The sequence below is a fragment of the Petaurus breviceps genome, unplaced genomic scaffold (assembly GCF_028583685.1).
Source record: "Petaurus breviceps papuanus isolate PSGF00001 unplaced genomic scaffold, PetGlider_PUasm1.0 689, whole genome shotgun sequence".
Classification (NCBI taxonomy): Eukaryota; Metazoa; Chordata; class Mammalia; order Diprotodontia; family Petauridae; genus Petaurus; species Petaurus breviceps.
In genome coordinates this window covers 5897981-5911268 of record NW_027186458.1, presented here as the reverse complement: position 1 = coordinate 5911268, position 13288 = coordinate 5897981, and the positions used below count along the sequence as shown (strand labels likewise).

The following is a 13288-nucleotide window of genomic DNA, read 5'->3' as shown; positions in this document are numbered from 1 at the left end:
GGTGTTTATGGATTGAGAAGTCTGGAAATCGCCTCAGCTGCTGGTGATTCACAATCCTGAAGTCTTCTTAGGATAGTTTGTGCTGCTGGTTGAGCTGACCCAGGGCCAGAACTGAGGCCAGAACTGAATGGCTCATGTAGGACTGCACTCAGCTCCCAGCTTGGTGTGATAGACCCTTCCTGTTGGCCTGCCAGGCTGCCTTCAGCAGGAGATTTATTTCTCTCTGTCATTTTGTGGGTCCTGTAGCTCCAAAATCTGTTTACAATCATTTTTTTACAGGTATTGGAAGTGGTTGGAGTGGGAGCTCATGCCAAGTTTGTGCTTTTACTCCACTATCTTGGCTCTGCCTCCCTGCTTTTCTTTAAAAGAAAAATATTAGAAGGGATGGCTCTCTGGTAGCAGAAAATGAAAATGTAATACAAAAACAAAAATTGTAAAAAATTAAAAAAAAGATATATCATATTAAAGACAAATTAGATATCTAACTAGTCCCAGAGAGAAGAAGTAAGAGTGTAATGTGGAATTTGCAGGGAGGACGATTGAGGCTAAGTGAGAGAAGAAATTTAAAAAAAAGAATTATATGCCATATATAAAGTAACTAAGATGAATTCATAAGATAAGACAAAAACAATGCACAAGATAAAAAAAAAAAACCTCATGAAATAACATCAGAAAACTTATGCACATAGAAGTCTAAGTCAATGACCTTAAGCCCTAACCCATTTTACACCTCTGGTATAGTAAGCATAGCAAATTCACAGGTTTGAGACTTGGGGTTTGGCCAGAGAGATCCCTGTCTACCCTCCTGATGGTAGTGAATCAACTTGAAATCAAACTTTCTTTTGCAGTTAATAGTATTTTATTTTTTTCCCAATTATAAGTAAAGATAGTTTTCAACATTCATTTTTGTAAGATTTGTGTTTCAAATTTTTCTCCCTCTCTCCCTCCCTTCTGTAGCGGCAAGCACCCCAAGCGTCCTCAGGGTTTGCTGCCAATACAGGTTCTTGGATCTGCTTTGATAAAGGAAAGCAACTCAAAATGGGTTAACAAGCTTACTTTAATCAGTCTAACATGTATCGTTTACCTAGTTCAGGGGAAAGAGGTCAGCACCCTGAACTTCAAAGTATACAGGCAGAATTATCAAGACAGAAACAGATCAAGTAGACAGCTTTCCAAACTGTCCAGCCATTACATCCATACCAAATCAACATCTGGGTTTCAACATCTGGGTTTTTCAAAGCCGGGGGGCTCTGGACAATGGCTAGCCCAGAGTTTCATCAAATCACAGAACACTTCTCAAAGTGAGCCCCAAAACAAAGCTACACATCAGTGCTTATATAGCCTTCTCCTGGCTCAGAGAATGTAACAACCTTATTGACTCACTGGCCAATCAAGAAGTGTCTACTGAAAAACAAGCCTCCCACCCCAGGCTCCAGGTGCACTTTAGCCTAGGGGCAGGGAAGATCTTTAAATTTGCATTTCCATTACACCTTCCCTCCTCCTTACACATGTATAATCATGTTAAACATATTTCCATATTATGAAAGAAGAATCAGGATAAAAGGAAAAAGTTATAAGAAAAAAAAAGTGAAAATAGTATGCTGCATTGAGACTCCATAGTTCTTTCACCAGATATGGACAGCATTTTGAGACAGGATGAGCAGATATTACATAAGGATCCTGGGTATCCCAAAAGAACATGACAAACATAGGTTTTTTAAAAAATACTTTAATACTGTACTTCTGGAACTAATGCAACAAAACAAAGAAACAAAATGAAAAAGAGCCCTGCCCAAAATTGTAAATACAAAGAATAAAACCTGGATTGATTGAATTCAGAGATCACAACCAGAAAAAAAATAAAACAACAAAATGAAAAACAAATAAAAACTAACAAACCACCCTTTGAACTCCAAAGGAGGTAGCAGTGAAATAATAATATTAAATTTCAATTTAATAATTAAATTTTAAATAATAATTTCAATAATAAGAATAAACTTTGTAAGTTATCAAGAGAAAGACCCAAGACTTTGAATAACCCAAGATTTGCAATTTTGAATCATAAAAGAAATGGGAACACCATATTTGAAAATAGAAAAGGAGCAATCTTCCTCACCTCTGTGAAAATATATCCTGAAAAATCTGATCTTAATCATCAACAAAGATTAACTTTAAATAGAAGAGAGGCATTTAAGAGATTCTTGAGGAAAAAAGAAACACCAAGAAGTAAACAAATAATTCTATTTGCAACCCAATCAAAACAAACATAAAAATGGTAAATAAGAACATTTTATTTAGGGTAAAAGAAAGAACAAAGAAGGATCATTAACCAATAAATCAACAACTATTTGTAAAAGTGCTTACTTTAAGTCAGCAGCTCTTGTAGGTAATGAAGAAAGGGAAACAAAACAAAGCAAACAGAACACTATAGTCCTGGTTCTCAAGGAACACATAGAAACTAATGGGGGGATCACATGCAAAGAACTGTGCATGTGCAAGCTACATACAGTGCAAATGGGAAGTAAACCCAGAGGGAAGGAATAGCAGTAGATGTTAATGGGCAAGGCCTCTAGAAGGTAGGACTTGAGTTGAGTCTTGAAGGAAGCTGGCGGGAAGCGAGGTTATGAGGGAGTCTGGAGAGAAGGCATGGAGTTGAATGATAGAGTGTTGGGTACAAGGAACCATGAGGCCAGTATTGCTGGATTGTACAGTACTTGGAGAGGAGAAAGGTGTAAGAGGACAGGAAATGTAGGAAGGTCTGGGTTACAAGGGCTTTAAGTGCTAAATGGAAGATTTCATATTCTATCCTCTAGTTAATAGGGAGCCACTAAATTTCATGGATTGGTGGTAAAGCGTAGAACCTAAGGAATCAGTAAAAGATGAATTAATATTCTATGAAATTAAAGCCCCTGAATACAAAGAAATTCATCAATGTCTTTTGTGGAAAAGATTACCTGAGAGGGAAGTTGTGCAAATGGAGAAGAAATAAATGACAGAGGTGATGGACCCCTACCAAAGTCACAGGTAAACAATGAGGGTGTAATATTTTACTTTCTCAAAAATTGGGGCTTCAAAAGATTGGAGCAAGAAAAGAGACCCCAGAGAATAAAATTTGGAAGTGGATTTTATTTAACTGTTCGAGGTCAGGCCCAAATCGAACAGTGAGTCTGCATGGACAATGTGTCGGCTTTTAAACGGATACCACGCAGCCCAATGGTTGGTTAGGTATTATGCAAGCAGAAACTTGCAGAGGTCAAGAATAGAGATTGTTCAGTACACACCTCAAAATTACCACTGGTGCCAAGTCTCCCTGACCCGGAAGCCCACCCACCTCTGTGGAGGTGGACTCACTGGGTAAAGGAGGACATCCGTTGGAGGGGAGTGGAACTGACCTGGCAGTCTGCTCACTTCCCTGAGGGAGGGCTGAGGTAGGGGGATGGGAAAACCAGGTGCAACATATATGAGTCCCCAAGAACAGGCAGAACTCAGAGTGGAAGTGGTAGGGGACAGAGAACCAGAGATTGAATAATTTAGTTTTAGGAATGGAGAATGAACATATTATTAAGGATGGCCTCATGATTTGGGATACAAAATGACTCTCATCATACAACACAGCTTCCACCCCACATTGCTTCTTTACTGAGTTAGTATTTCTAAGAGCAAGACACAGCAAGAAAAAGAAGCAGGGATTGGGTAGTAGCCATTTCTTTTAATGGAATAGGAAGACTTCCATGCAATGAGGGCCACAAAGAGGAATAAAGAAGTAGCTAGAAAGAATATAGCCCATGAGTCAGAAAATAAAATTCAGAATAGTTTGAAAGGGATGAGAGGATCAAGCAGTAGATGCCTTCCTGGAAAAAAAAGAACTGTTACTTAAAATATAGGTTGGGAGGCAGGTAGGAAGTGAAGATTCTGAACTACTCACATGGAAAATAAACAGAACCAGAAAAAAGACAGACACAATGATTACAAAAGGAATGGGAGGGAAACAATTAAAAAAAGAACCAAACCCAAACCCTGGACTTTGTGCAACTAAAATGATCAGCCTTGGCTCCAAAGAATAATTAGGAAAACATGCCACCCTCTGTTCTTTGCAGAAGTGGTAGACTTTGGCGAAAGAAATACGGCACATAATGTCAGACACATTTAATGTATTGTTAATTTTCTTCTCCCTTTAAAGTGATTGACCTTTTATTTCTTTTAAAATCATTTCTTTATGGTGAACTTAAACATCAATAAATATTAACATTTCAATGTTAAAAAAATGAAAGAATTATACGTGAATCACATACATATCATAGAACTACCCTCCTTCTCTGTCTCCTGAACTTTCTGATGTTCTCTTCTGTGAATTTTTAAATTTGTTGTTTTTAATATCATTATCACTGTTCACCTTTTTCCTCTCCACAACTCTTCCTACCACTCTCCAAATAGAAGCCCTCCTCTGTAGCAAACAGTCAAGCAAAATAAATTCATATCCTGGCCACATCTGACAATTCATGTCTCATTCTGTACTGAGGCAGGAAGCATATTGGTTACTGTATTGATGGGTCTTATTCAAAGTTTCTCTCCTGGTTCTTTTCACTTCCATTTGTATCAATTCCTATAAGGTTTCTTGGTTTCTTTGGAATGGATCTTTGGTCACTTCTTGTTGCAAAATAATATTCCACAGCATTCCTATATAATAATTTGTTCAATCATGCAATTAGCTTATGGGCAGACAGCTATTTTGTTTCTAATTCCTTGCTACAATAAAAAGTGCTGATATAAATATTTTTGTACTAATAAAGTCCTTTCCCTCTGCCTTTGACCTCTTTCAGGTATGTGTGTGTATAATACACACACACACACACACATATACACATGTACATATGTATGCATATATACATGAAACCTCAAAGTTGCTTTAATTTGCATTTTTCTTCATATACATCTATCTATGGAACCTCAGTTACTTTAATTTCCATTTGTCTTATTAGTGATTTGGAAATTTTTCCATCAGATTATTGATGGTTTGCCTTTCTTCTTTTGAAAACTACCTGTTCATATTCTTCATACTAGTTCCCTTTATATCTTGAATCTCAGATAGTTAACAGTAAAATATGCTGCAAAATTTTCCCCAGCTATGTTTTTGTTATGTATTTCCTTCTAATAACTTGTTTGTGTAAAAGCTTTTTAATGCTCTGTAACTGTGTCCATTTTTTTAATGACCATCTCTATTTCTTGTTTAGTCCAAAACAGTATTCCTAGTACTCATTCTCATCTAGTTCGATTCTCAGAGCAGGCTTCAGTTCCCATGATCGCTTTCTTTCTTCCTCTAGTGCATAAGCAATGGAGATTGACTCGTTTGTAGCAAATTTTCTGTTTCTAATTTAGCTAGTTTGAGGCTTTGATTCCTTTGCTATTATTGCAATGTCCTTTGACCACTTATTTATTGAAAAATGGCTGTTGGGTATATATTTAAGAATTTTACGTCAGACAAAAACTGTAAGAGAGAATCTCATTCTCTAAGTTTTTTTTTTTTTTTTTAATGGTGTGAGCTTTAATACTCATGTTGTAAGTACATTTTACATCACGGCCAATTCCATTTTTGTACAATTAACCTACTGAAGTTCAGTGTGTCTTGGCTTCTCTGCAGTTCCCACCCAGAATTCCTAGGTCTGTCCCCAAAGTCAAATTCCTTCCCAACATTATAGTCCTTCAAAGGTCGTAGACAACAATTCTGAAGATTAAATCAAAGCAGCACTTGGCTGTGTCGAGGAGATTGTTGTGAAGAAAGCACTTCATGAACCTTAAAGCTCTATAGTTGTTAGTGCACATCAGGACCAATCCCTCAGTCCCCTCCCAAGCCCCCACTAGCCACACCCTCCTTTTACCATCATGACTCATTGGTGAACCAGTTCAATTGTACACTGTCCTCTTCCTGATTCCCTAGCTTCCTCATTTTCATATCAACAGTGGCATCCTGCCAACCTTCAGGCTTCTCATCTGCTCCCTTTATTCCTAGACACGTCGGCTCCCAGTTAGTGCTTCTCTACTGCCTAGAAACATGTCCACATTACCCCCATCTTAAACCTTCCATCGCTTCGATCACCCCATCTGCCTTTTGTGGCTAAGCTCCTTGAGGTCATTCACTACGGGAGCTTCTCCATCCTCTCCTCACTCTCCACCTGGCTTCCAACCTCACTCTCTCTGACGTTGCCAGTGATCTCTTCATTGCCAAGTCTTCTCAACTCTCACCCATCTTGGCCTTTCTGCAGCCTTTGTCACTGTCCATCACCCTCTTCTTTGATCCTCTCATGTCTAGGTCTTGTGGACTCCAGTGGCTCTCCACCTGCTCTCTGTCTCCTTGGCTGGATCTTCAGCCAGGTCATGGCCCTGGGGCCCCTTCTCTTCTCCCTCTATGCTACCTCACTAGGTGCAGCACCATCTCCAGGGGTCCTGATCTATACCATGGCTTTGGAAGAGTAAGGCTGGCGACTTTGTACATCTCTCCCTCACTTCAATCCAATCCATTCGCAAGTCATGCCATCACCTTCCTGATGTCATGGTCCTCTTTGAGAGGGAAGGATGAAAAACATCTGCACCCTTAGGATTCTCACATCTCCTTATCCAGTCCCAACCTCTCCCCTAACCTCCAGACTTGCATCTCTCTACTGCCTGTGAGACATGTGGAGCTGGATGTCTTGGAAATATCCTAAACGTGTCCCAAACTGAACTCATGTTCCCCCACCAAACACTCCTCATTTCTGAACTTTCAACCTATAAATATTCACAACCACCTCTTTTAGGTGAGGCATATATTACCGTTGAGGGCACCGCCATCCTTCCAGTCCCCCCGCCTTCTCTTTCACCCCTCACACTGAGGCTGTGACCAAAGCTTGCTGATTGCACCTTTTGAATATGCCCCCGTCTCTCCTGACAATCACAAGCCTGGTGCCGGCCTAACCCCACACCCGGACTGGAAGGATCTACCTGCCTCAAGTCTCTTCCCACTCCAATCCAGCCTCCATTCAGCCCCCAGAGCGATCCCGTCTTTTCTTCCTCCTTCCCATATACTTTGATTCAGTAACACTGGCCCCCTGACCTCCTCAAACTAGATACCATCCCTTGGCTCCAGGCATCTTAACTGTCTGTCCCTGGTGCTTGGATTGCTCTACTTTCTGCCCCTTGGCTTCTCTCAAGTCCTAGTTAAAACTCCACCTTCCTTGAGAAGCCTTTCCCAATCGCCCTTTAATTCTCATTCCTTTACTGTTGATTATTCCCTATTTGTCCTGCATACAGATTAATGGTACCTAGTTAGTGTCTCCTCCATTGGTTTGTGCACTTCTAGAGGGCAGCAGGGGCGGTCTTTTGCCTTTCTTTGTACCCCCAGGGCTTAGCACAGTGCCTGGACCCCAGCAGTTCTTAATGATTTGATTTTATTAAATGCTAAATTGTGGTAAGGAGTGTGGACAGGAGGAGTAAAGGGAAAGCCCTTAGGAGTGTGTCTAGAACGAAACTGAAGTGTAGGTTGGGTTTGTATAGGCAGATATAGGTAAAAGAGAAGGCATTCCAGGGACCAGGAGTAAAAATGAGAATGGCCTCCCTATGATGCTAAGAGATTGCTCTGTCTAGAGGAAGGGTGGGAAATGCTAGCAATAAAGTTAAGCTGAGGCCAAGGGCACAGCAAATAATGCAACTTGACAAAGGTTAGGAAGAATCAATCAGTCAAACTCATTCACCCACTTCTGCGCAAAAAAAAAAATGTCAAAGTAGATATCGACTTTCTGGTAAGCTCATTGTTCTTAGGATCAGACATGTAAAGTTGAACGGGACATTAAACTAGTCTCTCTCTCTTTTTTTTTAAGCAAACGGGGCTAAGTAACTTGCTCAAGGTTACATGGCCAGTTATTTCTGGGTGGGTGCTAAGTATCTGAGCCCGGATTCGATCCCCAGGTCATCCCAACACTGGAGCCGGTGCTCTTACGCACTGCGCCACCTGGCCGCCCCTTAGTCTTTCTCATTTTACAGATGAGAAATGGAGGTTCAGAGAAGTTATTTTACTTGTTCATGGTCACAGAAGTACTAACCATGGAAGGATCTGAAGCCAGGCTTCAGAGTTGCCACCCACTGGTAAAAAAATAAGCTAATAATAATAAAGAACAAGACTAATCAAAGAAGACAAAGAAAAAGTATCCAAATCGACCTTAATGTAGCCACTACAAAACCTTAAGAGAGTTTTAAGCCAGAAGGGGCCTAATTCAGTCCTCCCCCAGTGCCCAGGCCCTTCAGTGGAGGAGGTGAGGCGCAGGGGTGAGGAGCACAGACACCATCTTCTGACTCCAAATCCATTGTTTTCCCCACTACTCTAGTCTTGAGATAAATGGTTGAGTTTAAGAGCTCACATGATTAGGATATAAAATGTGGTTATCAGTAAGAACTGAGACAGATTCAAGTCACAAAATTAACTTTATTTCACCATTTACAGTTATTTAAGGCTTGATTATTGCAAAACATATACAAAGACATTTAAAAAAAACTCAAAGTTTTGTTTTCTCGAGTAAGAGTAGAAAAATCTAGAGCACTGTCAGCACAGCTTATACAAATGTTGGTAAAAAGTATTTTAAACTCTGGAAGGTTTTCAAAGTAACACATTCTGGGACAACATGAATTAGTCATTGTCATAACTGATGGAATCATATTATCAATAACTTTTTAGCTATTCCCAGGAACAAAATAAAAACTTCAAAACAAAGAATTCTAATATTTAGACCTCTCTTGGTACATTCATCACCTCCTTATGAATAAAACATTTGATTTTAAGTGTCAACTTTAGACTAAAGTTTTAAAATAGTGCCCACTACTCACAGAAGCTGAACACTACTCTGCGCAGCACCCGCCACTGAGTATCTTCTCCCGTCTACCGAGCAATGTGGCACGGTGTTCCTGTACTATCTATTTTAGCCAAAAACACAATAAAATTAGGGGAAAGCACTAAAATCCTCTAATCCATTATGTCAGTCCTATGATAGGTCAATTATGTACAGACAGCAGAATAATTATGCCCAGCACAACAGAGTATTAGTTTTCCCATTTAAAGTTTAACCAATGAAATAAAATACGTCAACTCTATTTAAACTATCTTCAGGGAAATCCAATTTGAGAATCACATGGACCTTATTTGCCTCCCCTCGCCCCTCATTCATTGGCAGGAATTTTGTAGGCCACCATGCTATTTACTTTGTGTATAGTTGTAGTAAAGGAACGAAGGCGGACCTCTTCAGAATTGGCAATAAACTGCGGCCCAGACTCTTCCCATTTTTCAGGGACTACCAGCTCTTTGTCTGTGTAAATGAGGAGATCGAATGCACCTGAATCAGGGGGAAAATAATGGAGTTTGTGATAAGTTATTTCCAATGGACAACATGCTCTCATTCTTTCAGTATTGAGAAGCGCTAGGTTTGCAAGTCATGTCTCAGCGAGAGCGATCAATCAATGTACCGTCTCTTCAAACACCGATATTGGACACGGTCTTAAAAACAGCTGGCCGCCAAACTAGTACTGAATAGCCTCCTATCATCAAAGTTCATAGAACATGCAAAATTTGGAAACAGGCAAATGCTTCTTTAAACTTTTCTGTTAAGCAGCAAAGTAGGGATTCCTTCTAGTTTGTTAACACACAGCTTGGGTCAAGAGGGATCTCAAACCTACTACTTAAACCTAACGCTAATGACATCAGAGACACAACACTAGCCTTGACTATGAACCTGTAACAAGGAACTAGATTCTGGAGAGGTTATATGAGAAGCAGAAAACACAGCCCCAGCTAGGCCTTATAGGGCTCATCAGTACAAACAGAATAAAACAGAAAGCACAAACTGTTGCTGTTTTAATAATATAGCAAGATTTAGAAAAACTTCTAAAAAGAGGTATTTTCTATGTTTCTGTAAAAACGAAGAAACTTTTCCAATCAGTAAACAGATGAGCAAACTTGGAAACTGGACAGCAGAGAACAATATATATAATGACATTTCTTCAAAACAAGAAACACAACCCTAAATCAATAGACCAAGAGATAGACAAGTTAGGTTCCTGGGACCACAGCATTTAAAGCTATAAGACACTTAAAATCAATCTAATCAAATCCCTTAACTTTAAGAAACTAAGGCCTTGAGAGGTTGGGTGATTTGACCAAGAATCTCATAGGTTGATCCAGGATCTGAACCCAGACCCAGGTGTTTTGGTTCTAAATCTTAAACTTTATTATACTTTAGTATATCTTATAATTTGTTTCTGTTTGGTGCCTTTGGTCCCATTTTTTCATCCTTGATCTGTGACAAAAATCACGGTAGTTCAAGAAATGTGTCAACTAAAATACTTTTAACTGATGGGGGGAAAAAGTGATCTGAATGTTTATCGAACTCAGTATGTGTTTAATTTAACAAGGTCCTTTTCTTGTTTGAGAATTGGGAGGCCTTGGTTTTAATACCTGGTCTCATCACTAACTAGTTCTAAGTTCCCAGTCTTCTCATAAGTGGGAATCCATCCCATGCTAACAGCCTTCACAGTCACTAGTCAAATAATTACATGACCACAAAGCTGTAAAATTACCCAAATCAAATTCAAGGGATTATTCAAGTCCAGCAGAAGGTTCCAAAGGTTGGGAACCAATCCCAGAATTATTCAAATGTGGTCAGGGTCAACAAAACTTATACCAAATACTTACAAGCTACTTCTAACAATGGCAGAAATGTCACAGTGGCTGTAATTTGTCGGATCACTGAACGAATTTCATCTTGGATGGATTTCACTGATTTCTCTCTTGGTGCACTACAAAGGAAACACAATATATTAGTTCATGATGTTGAATGAATGAAAACTGGAAAAGACTTTCTAAGATCATTATAAACTCAAGCAACCATCTGGTAGGAATAAAAGGGTATAATGGAATAAAAGAACAGGCTAAGTCTAACAGGTAATCCTGAGAAGAACCAAGCCTATTTCAAAAAAAAAGCCATGGGATCACACCCTCACTAGTTCAAACTGTACAGTTAAGAGTCTCTTAACTTGCTGTTATCAAGAGTAATTTCTTTCTTTGCTTTTTGGAGGGGGGAGGGCAGAGCAATTGGGGTTAAGTGACTTGCCTAAGGTCACACAGCTAGTAAGTGTTAATTAAGTGTCCAAGGCCAAATTTGAACTCAGGTCCTCCTGACTCCAGGGCCGGTGCTCTATTCACTGCGTCACCTAGCCGCCTCCTTGGGGTAATTTCTTAAAGTTCAACATTACAATTCTAGTTTATATGTGCAATATTCTGTATAACCAAACAAATGACTACTATGTACAAGTTAATGTGCTGGGTTCTAGGGATACAAGAATGAAAAATAAAGGAGGTAATAACTTGACTTTGATTTATTAAAAGTTAAAGTCATTGAGACAGCTAGATGGAGTAGGCCTGGAGGCAGGAAGACTTATCTTCCTCAGTTCAAATCAAGCCTCAGAAACTTCCTAGCTGTGTGACCCTGGGCAAGTCCCTTCACCCAGTTTACCTCAGTTTCCTCATCTGTAAAATGAGCTGGAGAAGGAAATAGCAAACCACTCCTGTATCTCTGCCAAGAAAACCCCAAATAGGGTCATGAAGAGCTAGACCCAACTAAAAACCAACTAAACAAAAAGGAAAGTTGTTACGGCCTGAAGTGTAAGGAGATGGTCCTCATAACCATCCCCCCAAATCCAGTATCTTTACTCATTTCTATTTTTCAGACTTGGCCACACACTTCCATTCCTGACTGTGGTATGAGCTTGATTTCTGCTTTTAAGTTTGTACTTGTGATATCATCAGGTTAGGAAGCCAGCAGCCTCCCTGGAATTTTGTCTTGGAGAGTCAGCGGCCTGAGGCACCTGGTGGGTAAGTGCTGGGCCCAGGCTCACAGAGGGGAGGGCTGCTTATCCACTATCCTACTCACTTCTATTTGCAAAAAAATATGTTCGGATTTTATTTCCTCAAAATCTGCATACGACAACTGCCTACACAACAGTAACTATTAAAATTCAGAAATTAACCTTAACACTTTTCAGAAAGTACAAGTAAATTAAAAAGTCGCTGAAGAAGCATTGGTCACTTAGTTGCAAGACTAGCATGAAGCGGCCTGACAGGCTTGGGGTGCATGGCTCGAATCCCTGCTACTTGGGGAGACTGAGGCTGCAGATTGCTGGAGTCTGAGATGGCTTTAAGCCCACTAGGTCTCCACCCTACATACGGCACAGATATGGGGAGCCCCCAGCAGCTGGGGGCCAACAGACAACCTAACCTAAGGAGCAGTAAACAGGCCTAGGGCTAACCTCTGCTCTGCAGCACTGGCATCTGGGCAGAAAGGAGATGAACATCAAAAAAGAGTTTAGCACAAAACTAACGAGGAAGTAACTGTTACTGAGAGGGGAGCTTTTCCATTAGAGAACTAGGCTTGAAAATATTTATTTGGAAAAAAATGAATTTAAATAAAAATAACTAAGTGAAAACTCACCTGTCTTCCTTTGCAGTCTTGTCACACTCAATATCAAACTGCCATCGCTCAAGGACTTCGCCACTTTCAATATTCGAAATCACCACCACCAACTTCTGAACTGAACAACTGTACAGCCAGTCTGCAACATGAGAAACCCTCTGTCTTTGTCTGCTGCCGACAGAAGCCATGGCAGTACTTGAAGGCAATCAAATGACAACCAATTTTATCACCCAGCGGAGTGGGTGGGCATGGACCGAGAGTAAAAAAGGCAAATGGGGAAAAATATAACCAAAGAGAGGGCAAAGGTTAATACTGAAATGCACAATCAACGATCTGGGAAAATTCCTACTACAGGGATATATAGAGGAATGTTTTCTCAATCACCTGCAGGAACTGGTATTTCTAGAGTGAGGGGACTGGAGTAATAAAAACTGAGGAGGGATCTGAAAATAGCCACCTCATAATTTGTAATCCCAAAAGGAATACAGATTTTAAAAGGACTAAGCACAGAGGCCTGAACCAAAGAATGGAAGTCTGGAATGCTTAGAAAGGGAAGCATTTTATACACCTAAAAAGTACTAAGGAAAAGGGAGGAGCTGCTATCAATCAATATGCCTCCATTAAGCTTTGGTCATTCCAAGTCACAAAGTATAAACAGAACAGGCAGGATTCCAAACCAGGTCTTCAGATTTTAAATCCAAAGTCTTCCTTTGTTCTCTTGGCTCCACAGGTCTGGTTCCCAATTATCCCTCAATGGCAAGGCCTCTCTCTCCACAGGGCTAAGCACCTCCCATCTGCCAAAT

At 40.1% G+C, this 13288-nt stretch overlaps 1 protein-coding gene across 1 annotated transcript in view; it reads right to left on the bottom strand.

Moving 5' to 3' along the window:
• Positions 1–8432: 8432 nt before the first annotated feature.
• The window catches only part of MAD2L1 (mitotic arrest deficient 2 like 1), a 9884-nt gene continuing 5028 nt past the window's right edge, over positions 8433–13288 (bottom strand). Inside the window, exons 3-5 of the mRNA XM_069104887.1 lie at positions 12504–12624; positions 10709–10812; positions 8433–9353 (exon numbers count right to left, since the gene is read on the bottom strand). Coding sequence (XP_068960988.1) covers positions 9181–9353; positions 10709–10812; positions 12504–12624 — 398 coding nt within the window. The 3' untranslated portion in view covers positions 8433–9180. The remainder of the gene's footprint in view (positions 9354–10708; positions 10813–12503; positions 12625–13288) is intronic.